Source organism: Hippopotamus amphibius, chromosome 10, assembly GCF_030028045.1.
Source record: "Hippopotamus amphibius kiboko isolate mHipAmp2 chromosome 10, mHipAmp2.hap2, whole genome shotgun sequence".
In the NCBI taxonomy this organism is placed as follows: domain Eukaryota; kingdom Metazoa; phylum Chordata; class Mammalia; order Artiodactyla; family Hippopotamidae; genus Hippopotamus; species Hippopotamus amphibius.
This window is the reverse complement of record NC_080195.1, coordinates 68,594,459-68,619,838: the sequence shown is the minus strand read 5'-3', so window position 1 is coordinate 68,619,838 and position 25,380 is coordinate 68,594,459. Positions and strand designations below refer to the sequence as shown.

The window sequence follows — 25,380 nt, the reverse complement described above, 5'->3', positions numbered from 1 at the left end:
GGTTTAGTTGCTCTGCAGCATGTGGGATTTTCTCAGGCCAGGGATCGAACCCATGTCCCCTGCTTTGGCAGGCGGATTCTTAATCACTGCACCACCAGGGAAGTCCTTCTGTTCTTTATTTTAAAATCAAAGTTATATATGGTCACAATCTTCAAAGCTCTTTTTCCTTTTTTTAAAATATTATTTATTTTTTTGGTTGCAGCATGCGGGATCTTCGCTGCCAACATGCAGGATCTTCATTGCAGCATGTAGGATTTTTTTAGTTGCAGCATGTGGGATCTAGTTTCCTGACCAGGTATCGAACCCGAGCCCCTGCACTGGGTGCACAGAATCTTAGCCACTGGACCACTAGGGAAGTCCCAAAATTTTTTTTTTAGTAAGTAGAACTGGCCTCTTGGTCCACTACCTATACTTTCTTGACTCTTTCTTAGCGATCATCTCTAATTCTGAGTAATATGAGTAATAGGAGGTGACTCTCTCCACCTCTCCACTCTCTACACATACACAATCCTTCCCATTACCATACTTCCTCAATACAGCTTTATTATCATTTTGATGAGATCAATTTCAATGCTTCCATTATTTGGATGATGTACATGTTATCACAGCCAGACTATACAGTACAATATGATTCTCTTTCCTTTCTTTTTGTTATGTTTTATTTCCCTTTGTATTTACTGCTAATTCATCATCACACCCCTTCCTCAACTGTCTGCTGAGAGAAGGTTTAAAACACATCTTGTTGGAGATCTCTGTCAAAGCACTATGTTGTGTTCCAAACTGGGGCAGTTGTTTCCCACGCTTGGACTCTACACATTGAACCCCATGTTTCCCACTTCCCACGTCTTGCTCATTTCAGTGGAACACCTCTGCCAACAGCTTCCTGAGAAAGTTTGGGAGGTAAAACTCTGCAGATCTTGCATGTCTGAAACTGTTCTTATTCCACCATCATTAATATATACAGTTTGACTGACTATTGATTCCAAATCATTTCCTTTTATAATATTAAAGATGCTGAAAGGCTGGAAGCTATTCTAACCCTTATCCTTTCTCTCCTACAATTTATAAGATTTTCTTTGTCCCTTGAATCTTTTTTTTTTTATGATTTATTTTTATTTATTTTTGGCTGCATTGGGTCTTTGTTGCTCTATGCAGGCTTTCCCTAGTTGTGGCGAGTGCAGGCTACTCTTTGTTGCAGTATGTGGGCTTCTCAGTGCGGTGGCTTCTCTTGTTGCAGAGCATGGGCTCTAGGTGTGCGGGCTTCAGTAGTTGTGGCATGTGGGCTCAGTAGTTGTGGCTCGAGGGCTTGAGAGTTCAAACTCAGTAGTTGTGGCACACAGGCTTAGTTGCTCCGTGGTATGTGGGATCTTCCCAGACCAGGGATAGAACCCATATCCCCTGCACTGGCAGGTGGATTTGTAACCACTTCACCACCAAGTCCCCTGTCCCTTGATTCTAAAATTTCATATCTCTTGGTATGATTTTCATCCATGATTCTGGATATGCCCTTTTAACAAGGAAGCTTCTATTTTCAAGTTCTGAAATTTTTTTCATTGCATTAATGATTTCTTTCTCTCCATGCTGTTTGGAATTATCTGGATATTAGAAGACAATCTAAACCAATTCTCTAAGTTTCTTTTCACTCCCATTTTTACCTTGTCTTTTGCTTTATTTTCTGAGTGATTTAGTCAATTATATTTCCTAACTTTTCTGAGATTTTTATGTGTTCTTATATTTTTTTTACATTTATTTATTTATTTATTGGCTGCGTTGGGTCTTCGTTGCTGCACACAGGCTTTCTCTAGTTGCTGCGAGCAGGGACTACTCTTCATAATGGTGCACAGGCTCCTCATTGTAGTGGTTTCTCTTGCTGTGGAGCACGGGCTCAAGGCGCATGGGCTTCAATAGTTGCGGCACATGGACTCAGTAGTTGTGGCTCATGGGCTCTAGAGCACAGGCTCAATAGCTGTGGCGCATGGGCTTAGCTGCTCCATGGCATGTGGAATCTTCCCAGGACAGGGCTCGAACCCATGTCCCCTGCATTGGCAGGCGGATTCTTTACCACTGCGCCACCTAGGAAGTCCATGTTCTTATATATTTTATTCCTAAAAAAACTCTTCTGTTCTCTTACGTTGTTGTTTTATTGCTGTAATTTTTTTCATTTATCTGTAATATAAATCACACTTTGTGGTTTGGGCTTTGTGTGTATGTGTGTGGGTTTTTTTGAGTTTTCTTCTAACTGAATAGTCTTGGGATTCCTCAAAGTTGCTTTTTTGCTTTAAATATTTGTCATGAATCTGTATACCTGATGTCTATTCACATTTCAGAATAAGACATTTTAAAAAACTGATTGGAACTCGTGTGTAAGTAGAGGAGTAAATTGTCAACCACGGCTTTAGTGACTGGTATCTTTAGGTCTTTTGTTATCTGGCTTCAAATTTCTCATCTCTAAGATATCTTTCTATTTTAAGGTTAAGGGTTTGGCTGTTAACATTCTGGGACTTGAGTAGGGAAAGTGAACTTGAAATGATTCAATACTCAGCATATAAGCTTCTACTTTCCCTTGTCCAGCATATAGTACATTCACCCTCATTATTCACAGTGTTCCCTAGAGCAGGTGCGGTTTTATTTTTTTGCAGAGAGCAGAAGATGGACCTTTGGCTGAAGGCATGGTGGTAGTAATTTATTTGCTTCTTAAAAAGATTTTCTAACAACCAGACTCACCTCTACTTTCTAGGTAGCTAGTACCATTAATTCCTGAGCCTTTTGGCAGTTTTGCAATACAGTTTCGATTGATCCTTAGCTTTCCACACTGAAAGCCTGGGAATGAGCCATTTCAAATCTGCTGAATCAACGACTCCATCTAGGGACTTTCCTGGCAGTCCGGGGAAGGGGGCACGGGTTTGATCCCTAGTCTATCAGAATTTAGCTGCTAAGGTCTCCTGTTCCTTTTGCCTTTCTACGAGCTTTTTACAAAGACTGTTTTACTGTCGTCTTACTAGGGTATCAGGAAGAAGCAGAGATAAACATTTTGGCAAGAAGATGACACATACAAATCAGAAGATAACTTTTGCGGCAACAAAAGGGAGACAGTGAGAGAATACGAATGGCAGCATAATAATGAAGCAGTAAATTGGATTCCATTTATAATGAAGTCAGAACCACCTACAATTAGCTTTCCAGATACTTACAGGACACTTATAATCTCTAGCTCTTTCGTGTTTCAGTATGTGCTTTATAAGGGCATATCGTCTCTGAAAAACCATTCCACATTCCCCACATTTATGGGATGCTTCTTCTTCGGTATTCTCTTTAGCATCCCTTTTTGGCTGTTTCATCTTTTTTCCTCTTTGAACTAATTTCTGAGCCACCTAATTAAGGAACAGAAAACACTATCTAAATAAACTATCTCAAATTCACATTATCTTAATATTGTTATTTAAAACACCAAATTGCTTTCCTGCATCCACTCCCCTTCCCCCCAAAATAATTTTCACCCTAAGTTTATCAATAGAATGCTTTCAACTTAAAGCTAAAACTACAAAGGTAAACTCTTTTTTCATCATACCTGTTGAACTGCTGACTTGGGAATGGCTTTCCGTTTCTGTAGCTTCTTCTCCATTCCTTTGTGTAGTCGGACATATCCCCCTTCGTTAACAGAACGCTGCCGAAGCTTGCTTCTGTAAGTATCATCATCGGGGCTATGGTCTGTCCGTGCTGTCGGTTCAACTAGATTCTCTTCATCTTTCAAAGGTTGGCCAAGGTTCTGTCTAGGCTCTGAAATGTCTTCTGCACAGATATCCTCCATTGCTATATCATTTCCCATATCACTGTTTTCTGGAGAATTACTGACTACATTCTCTTTTGAAAGCTCAGGATGAGTATTAGAGACTACGCCATCGCCTCTGCTGTTTAAAGTTTCTAGTTCTGTCTGGTTGTTTTTTGTTACTAAATCAACAGAGCCCATTTCAGGATGAGAATCAGTTACACAGCCTACAGGTGACAGAGCAGCTTCAGTCTGTGAAGAAACCTGGGGCTCAGGCTGTTGTCCTAGCTCTCCATTCTGCTCTGGCAATTCTCCATTCACCAGTAGTACAATTTCACAATCCCCAAGTTCAGTGGATAAAGCTGTCGTGGGTCCCTCGTTGTTAGCCACAGGGGGTGCTGTACCTCCGTTTTGTTCTGGTAAGTCCTGTGTAGATGCAACTGTTTGCACCTCACCTTTCTTATATACTGTTAGCTGCTTCTCTTCCATTAGCTTATGTACACTTTCACAGATTTCTAAAACTTCCGACATGAAAAGATGGCGAGCCAAGATGGCTACATCAGCCATGCTACAGAAGTCAAAGCTCAGCACAGAAGTATAGGCGAATTCCAGTAAAGGAAGGAAGCTTGCCTTACAAAAACCTATGTGTAACAAGAAAGATAAAAGACAAAAAGTCAAATCACCACTAAAACACCTTGTAAAAACAATTAATGTATGATTATAACAATATGAAATTATAAAGGCAAATATGACCATTTATTCTGCAATTAAATATCCTGGATTTGTTTTGAGTTCTGGTTGCTTATTAAGCCTTGACTAACTCACTTCTATGAGCCGAGTCTCTCAATACCTAAAATAGAAAATAATATCACACTTACTACCTCAAAGAGTTGCTGTAAGGCAGTCATTTTCAAACTGTACTCCTTAGAACCCCGGGGGTTCCTCAAATTCCCCTCAAGAAACAGCTGCTGGAGATGGAGGGTAAAAAAAGAGAGGGAGGCAGGTGAGTAGGCAGGGTTCAACCAACCTGTCCCCTAACCTCACTGCAGTAACTATAGTTGTATCTTTTAATAACAGCAGTCCATATAAAAATTTGATTGTGAACAAAGGGTTCTACTACTAAAAATTTAAAAACAAGGTCTATAGTATAGGGTAAGCAAAATTTTTCTGTAAAGAATTAGATGATAAACATTGCAGCCATAAAGTGTCTGTTGCAACTACTTAATTCTGCCATTGTAGCTAGAAAGAGAAGCCATATATTATAATATGTATACAAATGGGTGTGGCTGTGTTGCAATACAACTTTATTTAGAAAAAGGGAGGGAAAGGAGGACTGGCCTTTGGGTTATAGTTTGCTTATTTTTGGTCTAAGGAATAAGACAATTACTATACATATGAGGTATTAGGTTCTCACTTTATGTGAGAAAATAGGATCAGTTTATCTCTAAGTTCTCAGTACTTCACTTTCAAAAGCCATTTTTAATACTCACATGATTAAAAAATCAGAAGATTACAGTGATAAGTTCGATTCCATCTCCATAACTAGAATGATTAAGAATTTGTACAGCTTTTTAGAGTCTCTTTACACAGTCAAACAAATACTCTTATGCCTCCTTCTTATAGTAGGTGTCATATTACACAAACCTCTCTGTGCCTTGCTTTTCTCATATAATAATTCATCTTAAGAGCTCTTTTATTAAAATACAGAGAGCCAAAGCAACCTTTTAAAAACTCATGTTTGGGAATTCCTTAGTGGTCCAATGGTTAGGACTCACCGCTTCTGCTGCAAGGGGCAACAGGTTCCATCCCTGGTGAAGGAACTAAGATCCCACAAGCCATGCAGCCAAAAAAAACCCCAAAAAAACAAATCCCCAAAAACTCATATTTGCTGTGTTTTCCAGTTTTGACTCAAGATACACAAAATGTGGTCCTTTTACATAAGCAAAAGGGGAATAAACAAGTAAAAAGCATATAGGGAAGCCTTAAACTGTAAGATGTATTGGGATTCAGGTTGAAAGCTGGGGAGACTACACATCAATATGACCATCGTAGCTAATTCAGCCTTTCCTCAGAAAGCTGATAATTAAGTAGGCTGAAGCCATGTGAATACTGCTACAAATTATGAAACCAAGTTAAATAAGCTTGAGGTATGAAAGAACAGTTATTAAAAAAAAAACACAAAACAAAAAACAAAAAAACCGCACATACCAACATAATAATGTGTTTTGGTCTTTTACCTAGTACCTTTTTAATTTCTGAGTTGAAGTCATAAGAAAAATTTTCCATGAAAGAATTAGCACTGTTCCAAATAACTTTAAGAATCAAAAACCATTTTTTCCAAAGATACAAGTCAAATGTTTACTGTAAAATGCTATAAAACACAAAAGAAAATAAGATAAAAATCACCCATAATCCTACTGCCACAAGATAACAAGCAGATAATTTTGGTATTTGTTTTTACCCCTAGCCTTTTTACGCACACATACACACACTCTGGAAAACATTTTAATCAAAATAAAATGGGAAGACCTAAACAGACATTTCTCCAAAGAAGACATACAGATGGCCAACAAACACATGACATCACTAATCATTAGAGAAATGCAAGTCAAAGCCACAGTGAGGTATCACCTCACACTGGTTAGAATGGCCATTATCAAAAAATCTAGAAACAATAAATGTTGGAGAGGGTGTGGAGAAAAGGGAACTCTCCTGCACTGTTGGTGGGAATGTAAGTTGGTACAGCCACTATGGAAAACAGTTTGGAGGTTCCTTCAAAAACTACAAATAGAACTACCATATGATCCAGTAATCCCATTACTGGGCATATACCCAGAGAAAACCATAATCCCAAAAGAAACATGTACCATAATGTTCATTGCAGCACTATTTACAATAGCCAGGACATGGAAGCAACCTAAATGCCCATCAACAGATGAATGGATAAAGAAGATGTGGCACATATATACAATGGAATATTACTCAGCCATAAAAAGGAATGAAATGGAGCTATATGTAATGAGGTGGATAGACCTAGAGTCTGTCATACAGAGTGAAGTAAGCCAGAAAAAGAAAAACAAATACTGTATGCTAACTCATATACGGAATCTAAAAAAAAAAAACCACTACTGATGAACCCAGTGACAGGGCAAGAATAAGGATGCAGATGCAGAGAATGGACTGGAGGACGTGGGGTTGGGTGGGCAGGGGGTGAAGGGGAAGCTGGGACGAAGTGAGAGAGTAGCATAGACATAGATACACTACCAACTGTAAAATAGATAGCTAGTGGGAAGTTGTTGTATAACAAAGGGAGATCAACTCGATGATGGGTGATGCCTTAGAGGGCCGGGACAGGGAGGGTGGGAGGGAGTTGTGGGAAGGAGGGGATATGGGGATAAATGCAGTGGTTAAGAATCCCCCTGCAAAAAAAAGAATCCCCTTGCCAATGCAGGGGACATGGGTTCAATCCCTGCCCCAGAAAGATATACCACATGCCGCGGAGCAATTAAGCACATGTGCCACAACTACTGAGCCTGTGCTCTAGAGCCCATGAGCCACAAATACTGAGCCCATGTGCCACAACTACTGAAGCCCACGTGCCTTGAGCCCATGCTCCACAACAAGAGGATACCACAATGAAGAGTATCCCCCACTGGCCGCAAGTGGAGAAAGCCCGTGTGCAGCAACACAGCCAATAAAATAAATAAATAAATAAATAGACACACACACACACACACACACACTCTACTGAACTGTACACTTAGAAATCATTAGGAGGATATTCCATCAAATTTTTAAGACTTTTTTTTCTAGATCTGTAAAAAGAGGGTAAATTTTATGTGTTTTTTAACAAAACTAAAAATGTTTTCGAAGTGGACAGTGGTTGTAGGTAGAAGTATTATGACAGGGACTCCGACATCCAGCAGTATGGCAGACTAAGACACCCTGACTGACCCATTTACTGTTTAAAAAAAAAAAAAACTAGATAAAAATACTCTAAAATATTATTTTAAATATACTCAGTGAGTGCCCTATACTAGTCAGTGCCACTGAGCGTAAGAGGAAGAGAAATCTTCCCTGAGTAGTCACGACTACAAGCCAGGCTCAATTTGGTTGTTTCTTGGTTGAATATATAGTACTTTGGTAGTCAAAAAAACCCCTCAAGTTAAGAATTTAAACTGGCCCCAGAGTAATAATGCCCTCAGCATCTAAAGAATCAAATGTTTTCTCTGTAAAAACAAAAACAAAAAACCCCGCACCTTCAACCCAGGACTCAACGATGTCCCATTAAGTTCTCAAGAATATGAATTCAATGTACAGATATTTTCAAAAAAATCACAAAAAAATAAGGCACCATAAACAGGAACTATGAGGAACAAACTGCATGAATCAAACCAGCAAAGATTTTAAGTACTGCTATGATCGGACATAGAAAACAAAGGTGGCACAATACTAGTAAAGAGCAAAAGATCATAAAAAGAAGCCCCCTAAAAGAGACATCTGAAAAGGAAGGAAATAGAACCTCCAAAAATGGAAAACAGAAACTGGAATAAAAAACTCAATGAATTCAACAGTAAATTACACATAGCCAAAGAGTGAGTAAACTAGAATTTTCCAGAGTACTCTAAAGAGCAGAATAAAATATGAAAGAGAGATTAAGAGACACTGGATATAAAGTGAGAATGTCTGTCTAATAGGAGTTCTAGAAAGGCAGAAGAGAGAATGAGGCAGAGACAATTTTTGAAGAGATACTGGCTGAGAATTTCTCTCAACTGAGACAACAATGTCAATTATTGGGTTCAGGAAGCCCAACAGTTTCCATGCAGGACAGTTAAAACTTAAAGATCCTCATATTGGATTAAGAACAAAATCCAGAAATACACATCTAAAACATAAAGGTACAAAAAGGTTTGAAAGTAAAAGACGGAAGAAAGATACCCTAGGCAAATAGGAACAAAAATATTATTTACATAGATAGAAAATATTTACAATAGCCGCTAAAAGAAAAACAGAAAATGTTTACAATAGCATCCAACATAGAATTTAAGAGTGAAAAGCATCACCAAAAGAGGGTCACTCATAATGATAAAAGAATGTTTTATTATAAAGCCATAATTTGAAGCTTATATGCATCTAATAACATGGCCTTAAGATCCATTTAAAAAACTGAAGAAACTCAATAAGAAACAGACAAACAAATCAGTCAGGGATCTAAGATCCTGAAGGCTGTATGGCATGCCCCCACCCAAAAAAAACTGTGCCAAGAAACTTGAAAATTTAAATGAAGTGGACATATTATGGCATAAATTACTCAAGATGAAATAGAAAATTTATAGAATAATTCCCTAACCACTAAACTTGTCAAATTAATATCTAAAAATCTACCCCCAGAGCTCAGTCAATTTTAGCCATCATTCTACCAAATATTCAAGAAACAAATAATTCTAATCTCATGGTAACTACTTCAGTGCATGTAAAAAACTGGAGGAGAGAAACACAATTTATAAGACTAAGCCAACTTAGATATCAAAACACAACAGAAAAAAGTGTGGAAAGGAAAATTACTCACTCATGAATACACATAGAGACAGTTTAACAAAATTAACATTAGAAACCAAACACAGCAGTTTGTACAAAAGATGGTATATTATGACTAAACTGGATTTATTTCAGGAATGAAAAACTGAGTTGACATTAGTAAACCAATGTAATTTACCACATTAACAGAATGAAAAAACTAAAGATGGCCTCAAAAGATACAGAAAAAGTATGTCCACACCAATTTCAGATGAAATTTCCTTAATGTTAAAGGGGGTAAAAGGTTATCTACTTAAAATATTTACCAAATAATATACTTCATGGTTTAAAAAAAAAAAGTGAGAAAAAAAGTTCAAAATACAAGGACTGGAAAGGTAGAAATAAAACCATTACTATTAGCAGATAATATATTCAATATTTGTTTTATATGGAAAATATCAAAGAATCTATAGATAAATGTCTGAATGACTAAGGTAATTGAGCAGAACTACTGTATATAGAATCAACAATTACCAAAAATAAATCAGAAATTATATAATTTTAAGAAGAAAAAATTATAATAGTATCAAAAAGTATAAACTACCTTAGGATAATCTAACAAAACATGTGTGACCATAATCCCAAAAGAAACTTGTACCATAATGTTTACTGCAGCACTATTTACAATAGCCAGGACATGGAAGCAACCTAAATGCCCATCAACAAATGAATGGATAAAGAAGATGTGCCATATATATACAATGGAATATTACTCGGCTATGAAAAGGGATGAGATGGAGCTATATGTAATGAGGTGGATAGAACTACAGTCTGTCATACAGAGTGAAGTAAGTCAGAAAGAAAAAGACAAATATTGTATGCTAACTCACATATACGGAATCTAAAAATGGTACTGATGAACTCAGTGACAAGAACAAGGACGCAGATGCAGAGAATGGACTGGAGAACTCGCGGTTTGGGAGGGGGTGGGGGGTGAAGGGGAAGCTGAGACGAAGTGAGAGAGTGGCACAGACATATATATAGTACCAACTGTAAAATAGATAGCCAGTGGGAAGTAGTTGTATAACAAAGGGAGTTCAACTCGAGGATGAAAGATGCCTTAGAGGACTGGGGCGGGGAGGGTGGGGGGGACTCGAGGGGGGGAGTCAAGGAAGGGAGGGAATAGGGGGATATGTGTATAAAAACAGATGACTGAACTTGGTGTACCCCCAAAAAAATAAAAAAATAAAAAAATAACAAAAACGTGTGAGATTTTTATGGAAAAATCACTAAAACTTTACTAATTCAATGTAATCCCTGTCAAAATACACTTTTTTTTTCTTTTTGTGGAAGTTTACAAGCTGCTTTAATTAGTTTATATGGAAGAGCAAAGAGTTTTAAGTAACTAAGACCCACCTGAATAATAAAGGTGGGAGACTTTCATTATTATAAAGCTAAGGTAATTAAGACCAAGCAATAATGTGGGAAGAGACAACCAACAGACTAGCAAAAAGCTGAGAATCAGTACCAAATGTGAAAATTTGTTTTGTAAAAGAATCTGCATGGTGGATGAGTAGGAAGAGAATGGTTCTGAGACAAGTGATGATCAAAATGGGGAAAAAAAGGAAATCGAACACCTATTGCACACCATCAAAAAAAAATTCCAAGTAGATTAAAAGTTAAATATGGGGCTTCCCGAATGGCACAGTGGATAAGAATCTGCCTGCCAATGCAGGGGACATGGGTTCGAGCCCTTGTCCAGGAAGATCCCACATGCCACAGAGCTACTAAGCCGTGCGCCACAACTACTGAGCCTGCACTATAGAGCCCGCAAGCCGTAACTACTGAAGCCTGCAGGCCTAGAGCCACGCTCCGCAACAAGAGAAGCCTGCGCCCACGCACCAGAATGAAGAGTAGCCCTGGCTCTCTGCAACTAGAGGAAGCCAGTGTGCGGCAATGAAGACCCAATGCAGCAAATAAACAAACAAATAAATAAGGAGAGTCTGTGATAACATAAACATTTAAAAAAGAAAGTTAAATATGAAAGAAAAAGTATGACAATATACGAAAATATCTTTATAACTGAGTAGAGAAGAATTTAAGCATAAACATAAAAGAAAACACTGATGAATTCAATGATATTAAACTATGTAATCAGAAAACAGATGTACATTTTGTCATTCTTTTTCATACTTTACACATATTTTACAATTAGTCTAACTACTCAATATTTTAAAATTAAACAAATATTTTAACAATGTCTACTTCATCTGCTACTGGCTTATGTCATATTTGCTGAATAATATATGAAAATAAGCATATGGAATGAAGAATAAATGAGGTATTTTTTGGAATAATAGAATGTTGTGCTGCAGTTATTTGGGGGCAGGCGTTTCATTTGCTATAAGCTGCTGAGAAACTGGAAAAAAGTAACACACACTCTTCTTTCTGCTTCAGATGCATGAAAGCTAAGGAAAAAATTCCAAAGCTAACACATCAAGACTACATTTCTGACAGGTTTTATTATTCACATGGCCCAGAATAAGATGTATTTTCTCCTTTGAGTCATCAAAGTAAATATCATGAACCTAGAATGCAATGCAGTTTTTGTTCACCATTGCATCCCAGAGCCTAGGCCAGTTCCTTGAACACAAGGGATGCTTGAGAAATATTTTTTAGTAATTAAACATATAGCTACTGTTACAGAAAAATATATGAATCTGTCTTTCCAGAGGAAGTGAGTTTTAACAGTATAGGGTAGACAGGATCAGTGATTAGGTAAGTATTTATATAGCTAGATAAAGTCACTTTTTTGTTTCAGAAAGGAGAAATGACATTTCACACAGTGGTGTCAGTAATTCAAGAGTTACAGCAAATTAATATTATACAGAAATGTATAAATAAAATTACCTATTTTAATGCTTCCTAAATTTTCACTTGTTGACTCCTAAGCCAATATATAAATTCTAGTGAGGCCATAAGAAAGTCAAATTATTTATTTACAATAATAATAATAACCCCAAAGAAACCAAAAAACCACACCTGGAATTCTGATTATTCTATATTGATAATTTGATTATTGAATCTAATGAATGACAATTATTAATCTTAAAAAATGAAAAACCACAGACCTACAGAAGTGCTCTATAATCACATGTTTTACAACATAAGATTCAGGCAGTCAGTTTGAAAATAACATATTTACTTAGTGTAATAACACTGGTGCGGTTATGGATTTCTCTCAAACTGTTTTTAACAGTGTAAATCCCAAAATTTCTACTACTGCTACAATTGTCTCACCTAACAGGTACTTATAGGAAATGACAGCTTTTTCATAGCTCTACCTTGGAAACCCTACGGAAGGACCTTACAGTTCAGCTTAGTCTGTTGCTATAAGTGGGCTTCTCCCACTTGAGCATAAATCTTGAGTTTGTAAGATACACACACCTCTCTTCCAGTATATACTTATTAACAAAAAACAAGAATATCAGAAAATTCTTACCAGAAAGATCCACCACTGCCTCGTGACTGGAAACAGCTCCTTTCTCAATAAAAAGATCTCGAAAATATTCGCTATTAGCTGACAGAACAGATTTATGAGCTTTGTACTCTTCTCCTTCAATTAACAAAGTAACATCACAGAACTGGTTAGAGAGTCTCTGTTCGTTCAGCTGTTTTAAGACAGCCTGACAATGTTTTGGAGACGAACGTTTCACCACTCCTTTGGTGTCAACCTATCAAAATAAGTTTGAGACCAAGAGTTGCATTATAAATCATCTGTATTTTTACCATTAACAGAATTTAAAATAAGACACGTTATTCCCTTGTAAAAGATTCCACTTATCATAATATGAAGAAATAGCCTGATGCTCTTTATTACCTATGTATTTAAACAATAAGTTATGTTGGTCTCACTATTTTCTGCTATGTTCGTTCTACCTGACCCAATGAAATGAAAACCTTCAGCTCGCTTCTTGCTGCCTCCTCTTACTAGTCAGAAATTTATTTCATGATGTAACAAACTAATGCAGGCAAAAAACAAAGACCTAGCCAGCTCACTTTTACCTTGCTGCATGACCCAGGTACTGTTTCCAAAATGTATTGTCTACCTGTACCAATATACCATTAAAAAGAAAGGAGGAGGAGTAATTAACAACAAATCAACAAATTACATTCTAAAGAGAAAAAACAGGAACATTTATGGTTAAGAAGGAGGCAGTATTAGCAAACTTTTAGCATATATAACATGACAATGACAGTGTCCATAGGGAAGCAGTTTTAGTGGTTCAAGAAAAAATTCAGGAAGACTATAAATACTAACACACTAGTTACAAATGTTAAAGCTGAAGGGAAAGTTCCACTTACAAATACAAGTTCATGTTTGGATACCGGCTTCTTTTTTGCAGGCTTGGAAGCTGTAGCTGGAGGCGAAGTAAAGTTGCTCAGGTCATCCTCTGACTCATTACTTTCTTCTCCAGATTCAAGGTCTAGTCCCAATTCTTCCAACATTTCAGAAGTATCTGATATAGGACGGGAGCGATCTAGTTTCTCCTGGCATTTGCTACATTGTTTAATGTAATCTTTGACTTGCTTTAATATACCTACAATGAAATAATAATTAACTAGTCAAATTTAACACTGCTCTCATTTGAAAACTGAAGATTATTCCGTTATTTAATCTGTGTACACTAATGTATATTCAAGTGCATGTGTACAGACACATACATGCCCACAGAGTATGTAAATTATTTAGAATTTAAGATACATTTTTTTTTTCAAAGATATGTTATAAATGACAGTTTGTATCCATGCTGAGGTAGACTGTTTTGTTGTTCACTCTTGGTTATTCATTTACTCACCATAAGAGGATTGTGTAGCAATTACGTAGCATTTTCCAAGTGATTTTCAACTCACGCCTGTAATAGGCACTATATGAAACTGCCAATATTCAACTGTTTTTGACCTTCATAAACAATAATGTAATAATGTGCTTCACGCTAATAACTCTCCACCCTACTAATTAGCTTTGAATGATGGAATATGAATGAATATGATGGATGCCATGTGTTATTAGAAGCTTTAAAAAGCACTGTTTCCCACTGGGTCCCTGACTTATGCCCCCTCGTCTCAAAGAATAGCATGTTCCAGTCCAGTTAGCCTGAACTGCAGATGAAAATAACAGGTAGAGCCAATCTGCAACCTGAACAGGACCACAACCAAAACTTGTAATGAATGTGAAGTAAATCTCTTGTCTTTGAAAGCCATGAGATTTTAGCTCATACACAACCTAACAAAAGTTGATTATACACAAGAGGGAACCTACCTCAACATAATAAAGGCCATATACAACAAACCCACAGCAGACATCATTCTCAATGGTGAAAAACTGGAAGCATTCCCTCTAACATCAGGAATAAGACAAGGATGTCCACTCTCTCCACTACTATTCAACATGGTTTTGGAAGTCCTTGCCACAGCAAAGAATAAAAAGAAATAAAAGGAATCCAAATTGGAAAAGAAGTAAAACTGTCACTGTTTACAGATGACATGATACTATATACAGAAAATCCTAAAAATGCCACCAGAAAACTACCTGAGCTAATCAATGAATTTGGTAAAGTTGCAGGATACAAAATTTTTTTTTATTCTTATCATTGATGGTTTATTGACTATTTTCGTTGATAGAGGGGAGGCCCAGCTGGGATTCCAGCACAGAGGGCTCAGGTGGAGGGGGCACCCCGGTCTGCAAGGTGCCAGGGCGACCGGAGAGCTGGGCCACAGCCCGGCCAGCGTCAGCGTGAATGGAGTCCCACGGCTGAGTGAATGGGGACACTGGGTCACGTGGGCTCGGCACCTGCACGGTGTCACCACACAAGAATCCTTAGTGCCTCACCCTCTGCCCAAAGAAAGGCTGTCCCCTCAGGGCAGGGACAGAGAGGTGGCAGGCACACTAAAACTGTCCTGGTCACGCTCGCCTGCAGCGAATTCCAGGGACCCTGGCCAGCCCCACATGTGGCAACACCTCCGTGCCCTGGGCGGCCACCCAAGCCCACCCTGGCAACATGCCTGCTCCAGAGATGAGAGAAAATGGAGGCCCAGAGAGAGGCCTGTCCTGGCACCACGGAGCCTCTGACGAGAAGCAAATTGAGGTGATCCCCTCCCCCCGCTCCCAATACAAAATTAACACACAGAAATCTCTTGGATTTCTATACACTAACAATAAAAGGTCAGAAAGAGAAATTAAGGAAACAATCCCATTCACCATTGCAACAAAAAGAATAAAATACTTAGGAATAAAACTAACTAAGGAGGTAAAAGACCTCTACTCAGAAGACTTTAAGACACTAATGAAAGAAATCAAGACGACACAAACAGATGGAGAGATATACCATGGTCTTGGATTGGAAGAATCAACACTGTGAAAATGACTATACTACCCAAAGCAATCTACAGATTCAATGCAATCTCTATTATATTAAATTACCAATGGCATTTTTTACAGAACTAGAACAAAAAATCTTAAAATTTGTATGGAGACACAAAACACCCTGAATAGCCAAAGCAATCTTGAGGGAAGAAAATGGAGCTGGAGGAATCAGACTCCCTAACTTCAGACTGTACTACAAAGCTACAACAATCAAGACAATATGGTACTGGCACAAAACAGAAATACAGATCAATGGAACAGGATAGAAAGCCCAGAAATAAACTATGGTCAACTAATCTATGACAAAGGAGGCAAGGATATACAATGGAGAAAAGACAGCCTCTTCCATAAGTGGTGCTGGGAAAACTGGACAGCTACATGGAAAAGAATGAAATTAGAACACTCCCTAACACCATACACAAAAATAAGCTCCAAATGGATTAAAGACCTAAATGTAAGGCCAGACACTATGAAACTCCTAGGGGAAAACATTGGAAGAACACCCTTTGACATAAATCACAGCAAGATCTTTTTTGACCCCCCTCCTAGAGTAATGGAAATAAAAACAAATAAGTGGGACCTAATGAAACTTAAAAATTTTTGCACAGCAAAGGAAACTATAAGCAAGACAAAAAGACAACCCTCAAAATGGGAGAAAATATTTGCCAACGAATCAACAGACAAAGGATTAATCTCCAAAATATATACAGTTCATGCAACTCAATATCAAAAAACAAACCACCCAATCAAAAAATGGGAAGAAGACCTAAATAGGCATTTCTTCAAAGAAGACATACGGATGGTCAAAGGGCATGTGAAAAGCTGCTCAACATCACTAATTATTTGAAATGCAAATCAAAATTACAATGAGATATCACCTTACACCGGTTAGAACGGGCATCATCAGAAAATCTACAAACAGTAAATGCTGGAGAGGGTGTGGAGAAAAGGGAACCCTCTTGCACTGTTGGTGGGAATGTAAATTGATACAGCCACTATGGAGAACAGTATGGAGGTTCCTTGAAAAACTAAAAATAGAACTACTATATGAACCAGCAATCCCACTGCTGGGCATATGCCCAGAGAACACCATAATTCAAAAAGACACATGCACTCCAGTGTTCATTGCAGCACTATTTACAATAGCCAGGACATGGAAGCAACCTAAATGTCCATCAACAGATGGATAAAGAAGATGTGGCACATACATACAATGGAATATTACTCAGCTGTAAAAAGGAACAAAATTTGGACATTTGTAGAGATGTGGATGGACCTAGAGACTGTCATACAGAGTGAAGAGAGTCAGAAAGAGAAAAACAAATATCATATATTAACACATATATGTGGAATATAGAAAAATGGTACAAATCAACTGGTGTGCAAGGCAGAAATAGAGACACAAATGTAGAGAACAAATATATGGACACCAAGTGGGGAAAGCTGGCGGGAGGAGGGGGGGTGAATTGGGAGTTTGGGATTGCCATATATACATTACTAATAAGCAAAAAAATATCAAATTGTACACTTTAAATATATGCAGTTTATTGTATGTCAACTGTATCTCAATAAAAGTTCTTAAAGAAAAAAAAGGTAAAAAGAAAAAAAAGTTGATTATACAAAAGCCACTTACAAAACCCTATTTTGAATTTCAACTTTCAACTCAACACGCTGCGGTGGGGGTAGGATTCAAGGAGGAACACTTTACACACACTCCTCCCCCCTCCCCCAATCATACTTGTATGGAAGGACCAATTAATTTCCATTCTACAGACAAGGAGAATGATGCCTTAAGAGGTAAGTAACTTGTCCAAAGTCACATCTAGTAAACTGCATAAGTGGGCCTCCAGAAGCCATGTGATTTTGAGGATATTATGCTATTTACCCAGGAACACATTTTTCCATCCCTGTGGCAGAAACTTTCCCCTCCACAATCCCCAAGTAAAATGCAAATGAAAAGGCTTGTTAATTAGCTAAAATGATACAGAGGTATACAGTAAATTCCTTAAGAGTTTTAAAATGACAAATTATACCAAGTTACTTGCACTTCAACCTTCAGATAGTATTTGAGCAATATTTCTCAAATTGTATTATATCCCACACATACTAAAAAAAAAGTATATCTTGGTCTAATAAATTCAAAAAATTATATTTTCATTTTACACCCACGCAACAGATTTTATCACATCAGAAGTAAAGAAACCTGTTTAACCTAGAAATCTGCCAAATTTATTTGTTTACCTTTTCTTCCTCCAGAGCATAACAAGAAATATTAGGGTTAAATACAACATTCATAAAAAAAAATTTACATGTGCGTAGAGCTACAGAGCAGTCGAGGTCATATTCTAGCATCTGAAAAAAAGTCAGTAACAAGTCTATACCTGTATTTATTAACAGACTGATAATAAATGGGTTGAAATGAAGCATTTCTGAAGATGAGTGGTTGTGATGGTTGTGCAACAATGTTCACAAAAATATGAACAGTGTGCACTTAATGTCACTGAACTGTACACTTAAAAATGCTTAAACTGGTAAATTTATATTATGTATATCTTACCCCACACACACACACACGCAAAAAGGGTAAATTGGTATGTGAGAGAAGAAATATGTAAGAGAATATATATGCAAGTATATATCTAAATAAGAAACAGAGAATAAAAAGCTGCTGTGGAAATTTCCATGCCCAAAATAAAAATGACGAGAAGAGACAGTTTTTTTCTAATTAACTTTGGTTGTATTTCTAGAAGATTTTATGATGCTACACAGTTCAATATATTCTGCATACAGCAGACGTTTGATTAAACTATTAGCTGGTTGAGTTCACACAGTATTGGAGAAATTAGGGAGAAAGCATTTGAACAAGAATGAAAAATACTACGAAAAGTTGCACACAAAAAAAGATATTAATGTACAAAAGCCTATCAACTGTCTGAAAAATCATCCCATCATGTTTTAGGAGTCCTTTAACTCAAGTGTTAGTGCTTTGATGGGATCATCTTAAAGATGATCAGATTTGGGATTACAGATTCAGGAAGCTGACCTCTTTAGCTTGCCCAGAGCTGATTAAACTAAAAGAATCCGACTCAAATTATTATCACTGAAAAGACGTTACTTACTATTTTACCACAAGGGGTAGAAATTACTTTATGCAGGAAAATTTAAATCCGCTAAGTAGCTCCCTGTGCCTGTCATCATCATCTGTGAAATGGGGCTAACAGCACTTACCTCACAGGGTATTATAATGATAAAATGTTAATATTTATAAATCACTTTTAACAGTGCCTGATACAAGGTAACTACTACTACTACATAAGTGTTAAATAATGCTCAATGGTCAACATCTCTAGCACCATAAAAAAGTCCACATAAAATAGCAAATTAGCATTAAGAGGTTCTTTACTGAGCATAGACTTGGTGGGTAAACGACCACTGACAAAAACAACTTGAGGAACAGGTTCTCACTCTAGAGCAGGGTTTCTCAACCTCAACAGTGTTGACATTTTCGGCCAGATGATTCTTGTTGGGGGGCACGGAGGGGTAAGTGGGCTGTCCTGTCCTGTGCACTGTGAAATGTTTAGAAGCATCCCTGAAGTCTACCTAACCACATGTCAATAGCAACCCCTCAAACATCGCCACCAGTTAGGACAACCAATATTGTCTACAGATATAGTCAGATGTTCCCAGAGAAGCAAAATTGCCCAGGGTTGAGAATCACTGCTCTAGAGCGCTGCAAATTGAACAATTTGCCCCTCAGCTGTTCAACAACCTCCCTCCCTCCTTATCAGCAATGAGGCCTAGAGTACAGTGGCTCCTTATTTCTAGCATCATGTATAGTAGTCATTTAGGTGTTTTGTTTTTCACTTCAAAGAAGTTACAAAGTAGTTAGTTATAGCTGTATTTACACAGATCCAGTTCTTGATGGGTGCTCAGAAATTACCCACCCCTTTTAGATAAGACAAGGGCAGCATCAATTTATCTCCATAAAACAAATCAGTTCTTAGGGTAGGAACCTCTGCAAGTAGCTAATTTAACCTATTACATGATTTTGCTAATTTTTTTTTCTACTAATTTAATATTCTCTTCACACTTTGCATTAATTGTAGATCCCCATGAGTAAGCATTTGGCTGAGGCAGAGGAGAGTCATTTATTTTGAAACTCCAGCATATAATTTCAATACAGCATAAAATAAGGGGTTGAGAGGGCGAGAATATCTATTAACATTTTACATTCTGAAATAAATTTGCTGTATGTCAACTTTAGGCAATGAGCCAGAGTTTTTCACCATGCTCAAACAGGTGAGGTTGACACAAACTTGCCTGAGTGATGGCAGCATTCCAGAAAAAGCAGCATAAATAATGAATCCCAATAAACTATCCCTGACTTCGGAATAGTTTTTTTCTTGGCATCTACACTGATCAAATCTTAGTAGTTCCCAGATAAACAGTCTTACAGGGCTTTGGAGTATCTATATTGTTAAAAAAAAAAGTCCATTTGTAGTGTATGACACATTAAAAAGTTAAAAATGTTTGTTTTTATCAATTATCAGTTCCAAACCTAAGGATGTTTATTTTTCTGTTTATGTAGTGTTATTTTTTCCCCCTTTTGGCTGTTCGGAGCAGCACGCGGGATCTTAGTTCCCCAATCAGGGATCGAACCCACCACCCTTGCAGTGGAAGTACAGAGTCTTACCTACTGGTCTGCCAGGGAAGTCCCTAGTGTTGTTAATTTTAATACCCCTATCAACACAGTGTCAGGTTTTGTCTTTTAAGACACTGCAAACCGAAACAAAAATCAAACAAAGTACTGGATTAGCTATCACTCACAGATAATCAATGTAGGGAAGGTAAATTCTGAACACTAAGCCCCGTTTAGCACCATATAATAGTGGTTAAGAAGAGTTTGAAATTCCAAAGGTCAGCTCCTGCTGTTTTTAGTCTTCCCATCTGGAAAACAGAGATATGAATGTTTCCACCTTACAAGGTTGATGAAGATTAAATACTATGTAAAAACAAAGTGCTCAGCACTATGCCTGCATGTAAAAGCTTGATCTGTTATCCTTAGCTATAATTATCATTTTAACATGTCATGAAATACCAAACCTTGTTTAACAAAACTATGTCTAACCAAATCAATCCGAACAAAATGCAGCAAATACTTTGTATTTACCCTTCACAGTTGTGTCTTTTCATAGGAATTTAGTTCAGATATTGGTTTGAAATATAAATTAAGGGAAAGCATTTAAGAAGAATATAGAGCTGGACTGTTTTTGAAAACACGAAAGAACTATTTAAGAAGCAAAAAGAACTATTCAACAAAGTTCATAAACTGAAAAGAACTTTTAGAAACTATTCAGTGGTCTAATAACTTCCTTACTCACAGGTAAGCTACCATAAGTTTATTTCTGCAGAAACATACGGAATCGTTCCTGCCAAAACCTCTTCTATATGCCTGCAAACTTTCACTAATTGTAACCGAACAGTCTGAATATTCATCAACTTTTTGAAAAGTGAGGGCGGTAAAAAGAAAACAGCAAAAACCAAGGATTCTTTCTCTCCTCCCATAACCTGGTTTCCAAGGAGTCAAACTTTAGAGCCACACCCCCGGACCATAACCATCACAGAAACCGCATCTCTTCTGGGTACACTTAGCGCCTCCGGGCTTCTAAATCACTCTTCACAATACCAAAGGGAAGAATATTAAAAATATCCAGAATTGAGAGCATCTGCTATTCTTGTCCTAAAGACTAGGCTCGAACGATTGTTTCCACAGTCACTCGAAATCACTTCTGCACGCAATTGTGTGATTCCTTGCTCACGCCGCACAGAAACCCCGGCAAGCGGAGCCGCAGAACCCCAAACCCGCTGGCTAACACCCTAGCGGAACGCACTGCAGGAAGCGGCAGGGCTCCGGGCGGTCCCTGCCGCACCCAAACCATCCGCACAAACAGGACTGTGAAATGCACCACACTCAGCACCCGCAACGGCCGCCCAGAAGCTTCCGCGAAGGGATGGCGCCGAGGCCCACCGCGCCGCGGAAGGAGGAGAGCCCCGCGCAGCCCGCGCGTCCCGGCCCCTCCCCGCGGCTGGGCCAGCCCCCGGGGAAGCCCCCTTCGCCCCACCCCGGGCCAGGGCCCGCCCCCAGCTTCCCCGGCCTCCTTCCTGTGGGAAGTGCGGCTCCTTTCGCGTCCCCCACCCTCTCGGCTCCGCCTGGCAGCCGCTCCGCCACCGGGCACAGAGGCTAGGCTGGGCCGGCGAGTGGCATCCGAGGGGAGGCTACGGGAACTTCACGCTCGCAGGGGCACCGACGGGCCCGCCTCCACCTGCGAGCCTTGCCTGGGAGCAAGCCACCCGTCCTCCCCGTCGCCGCGGGCGAGGTCCTACCTCGCCACCAGTACGTCTTGGACAAGTCGTGCCAGGTTTGATGCTGGGTGTGGTGAGTGCCACCCGGGCCCAGGTGCGCAGCCTCGATGAGCCCCCGGCGCCGCTCGGGCTGCAGCACCACCTCCAGCTCGGCGAAGGTCTTGCGGTGCCGCTGCCGCCGCTGGTAATACAGGGTCCCGTCGCGCACCACGTAGCAGGCGGCCGCCTTGCGGATTTTACGCTTGACATTGCCCTCGGTGCCCGGCGCGTACGGCTCGCATTCGTTCGTCAGGTAGCGCAGGATGGCCTGGTAGCTTTCCTCGCTTGACATCGCTGACGGCGGCTCCCTAAGGGAGCCTGTCAGTGGCAGGGGAGGAGGACAGTGCCCTAGCTCAGCGCGGGTGCAACAGCAGCGGCGGCACTGTAGGGAGGACCGGTTGGGTCTGTGGTAATGTGCTCTTCGACGGCGCCCGCAGCGTGGAGGGAGAACGGAGGAGTTGGTAACCAGGAGGAACTGCACTTCTCCAGCGCGCGGGATCCGCTGGCGACTGACAAAATGGCTGCTGCACCACCGGAAGTGACGCAAATCAAGGGCAGTGGGTGAGGGGATTAAACCCTGATTGGAGCGCTATGGCTTTCTGGCTTGATCTAGCCGACCGAGTGACGTCAGGACTGTGGGCAGACATTTTGGAAGCGGGTAGGTCCTTCCTGGGAGATGGAAGTGGTTTTGAGTAGACATCTTAAGTCCTGGCAATTTCCCTTCTTATTTTTCCCTTCTTTCGCATGCTCTGAGCACGTGTAGGAACTAGCGGCCCGTTGTTAATTCCTTCCGAGATACCCCAAGGGGTAAAAGAGCCCCTCCCCCCCGTCTACGTTTTGAGACACCCGACAACATAAAAGCGCGAGAATTTGAGGCCCCTAGTATAATATTAGCCACTGGATATAAGACCAAAGAAAGCCCTTTCATATGCAAATGTGGATTCCAGTTAAGTGTTATAAAGTCTAAATCTATCTGTGATAGGACTTAATGTAATTTCTAAGCAACTGTTAGTTCCACACTACCCATGGGACAGTCGAGATTTTTCTGGACTGGCCACTTTATGTAGCGACGGTTTTCTACCTATGAAAGCAAACATGTTGGCAAGGAGTAGGGGAGAGCAGCTAGCACTATTTTCTTCCAGCTTTATTTGCATATATTTTTATATTTGCTTAGGGGAAAAAATTCTCTCTTTTACACCCAACATATACTGAATGCACAGAAGGCCGAGGCGACTCGAACTGCGCTTTCCAATGTACAGTGTGGGTCTTACGTCAGATTTTTGACTGGTAGCCCAGTGGGGTCGACCTGGTCACCCCTCGGTGGGTCGAATTTCTAGCGCAGGGACACGGGCCTGCGACACTTCAAGGCTACTGGGATCAGGCACTGGAGGTGCTTTCCTGGAGCCTGAAAACTGGGCCAACCGTCTTCTCTCCCAACCTAGTCTGCAGTCGCTGAATGAGGCGCTGATCCCTTCGAAGACAGATGAGAACAGACCGCAGGTGAAAGCAGTAGGCTGAAAACGCGGGGTGCACTCGGTCTCCATGGCACTTCGGGGTGGGAACTGCAGGAATTTCCGAATGGCCCAGATACTTGAGGCAGTTGAATATTCCAGCTGTAAGTACATACGCTCCCAGGCCCTGAGGAAAGATAGAACTACCAGGCCTGGGGTTTACTTAGGGCCCCTCATTCCAGTCTACAGCTGCGGGAAGGAGGAATTATAAAGTGGAGACGCATCCCTCCCCCTGTGGGGTGGGGCACCCAGAATAGATTTCCAAATCCACCCTCCAAGGGATGTAGCAGTATCGCTGTGAAATACTTTAAAAGTAAATTTACGGGGGGGGGGGGGGGGGAGTCGAGTGAGGGAGGGAGTACGGGGATATGTGTGTAAAAACATGATTGAACTTGGTGTACCCCCCAAAAAATAATAAAATTTTAAAAAAAGTAAATTTAACGTAAGTAGATTAAAACTGTAAGTAAACAAGTCTTGGACGTGGCTAAGAGAAGCTAAATTAATAGAAATCCCTCCACACCCAAATCACTTTCTCTCAAAACACAACCCGCACTGAGAAGCCCACTAAAACTTGGGATTCTCTTCTGTGCCTTTGGGCCAATACAGAGAAATGTTTTAAGGAAATGTTTTACAGGTTAGGGTTATAGCTGGTCTTCCTGAGAAAAGCTAAATTTGCTGTTCTTTGAGAACAGGTACTTAGTGTTTATATCGTCCTGAGCTGAAAGCTACTCGGGATTCAAAGGTAATCAGAATGGGCAGTTCCACTTTAAGGCACTTAGACCAGAAAAGCAGTGCTTTAAAGGGACATTTTATTCTGTGTTCAAAAATAAGAACATGTAGCTCTGCATTCATGTCGGTATTTTGATTGGCTTTTAAGCTTTCTCTGTTCACAGGTACATGAATTTTTTCTAATTTCATTTTTAAAAATTACAGAAAGGTTTTTTTTCCCCCAGAATCTTACTAAGCAAGTCAACCAGTCAGCATACCTTGCATATTTATATTTACTTTACACATCTTTTTAGTTTTCAAGTCCTCCAAAGTGACTGTTTTGTTATCCCCAACACCTGGACCAATGCCTATATTTAACATGCACCAGAAATAATCATTAATTCCATCACCTTGGATAGAATGGAGGTGAGGGGCAGTGCTGATGTGATTTTACTTCACATACCATTCCTATGTATAAAAGCATGTTTCTCAAGAGATGTAGCTTGTTCATCATTGTATCTTTGCAACTTAGCACACGCAGCTGGTACATAAGATGATCTACTTTTTGTACAAGTGCAAGTCTATTTTAACACCAATTATGATTACTGTTTTCCTTATCACATTTATATAAAAGAAACTTTTATTTTCTAGAAGCAGAGCAGATTAAACAGGTGGTAGTTTTAAGTAGTTTTAACTCAGCTATAAGCTAATGATTAAAAGGTGTGATACAAGTGAACCAAAGGCATCCCCAATATGAAATTAAATGTCTATCATGGAGAAGGGTAATTTAACAAGAAAACAACTCATTAAAAAGGTTTACTTTCGGGACTTCCCTGGTGACTCAGTGGTTAAGAATCTGCCTGCCAATGCAGGGGACACAGGTTCGATCCCTGGTCCAAGATCCCACATGCTGTAGAGCAACTAAGCCTGTGTGCCACAGTTGAACCTGCTCTCCAGAGCCGACGTGGCGCAACTACTGAAGCCCGTGGCACAACTACTGAAGCCCGTGTCCCACAAGAGAAGCCACCACAAGCAGGCAACGTAAGACC

The 25,380-nt window shown here is 39.6% G+C and overlaps 1 protein-coding gene across 3 annotated transcripts in view; it reads right to left on the bottom strand.

Annotated features, from left to right (window-relative positions):
* The window catches only part of ZBTB11 (zinc finger and BTB domain containing 11), a 35,360-nt gene extending 12,340 nt beyond the window's left edge, over positions 1-23,020 (bottom strand). The window contains exons 1-5 of one of the 3 annotated variants that reach the window (XM_057697227.1): positions 22,095-23,020; positions 13,649-13,884; positions 12,786-13,017; positions 3,569-4,407; positions 3,192-3,371 (exon numbers count right to left, since the gene is read on the bottom strand). In XM_057697227.1, the coding sequence (XP_057553210.1) occupies positions 3,192-3,371; positions 3,569-4,407; positions 12,786-13,017; positions 13,649-13,884; positions 22,095-22,404 (1,797 nt within the window). In that variant the 5' untranslated portion in view covers positions 22,405-23,020. Of the gene's footprint in view, positions 1-3,191; positions 3,372-3,568; positions 4,408-12,785; positions 13,018-13,648; positions 13,885-14,142; positions 16,372-22,094 lie in introns of those variants that run through there. The other 2 variants (XM_057697228.1, XM_057697229.1) reach the window with 2 other exon arrangements.
* Between the last annotated feature and the right edge of the window lie 2,360 nt (positions 23,021-25,380).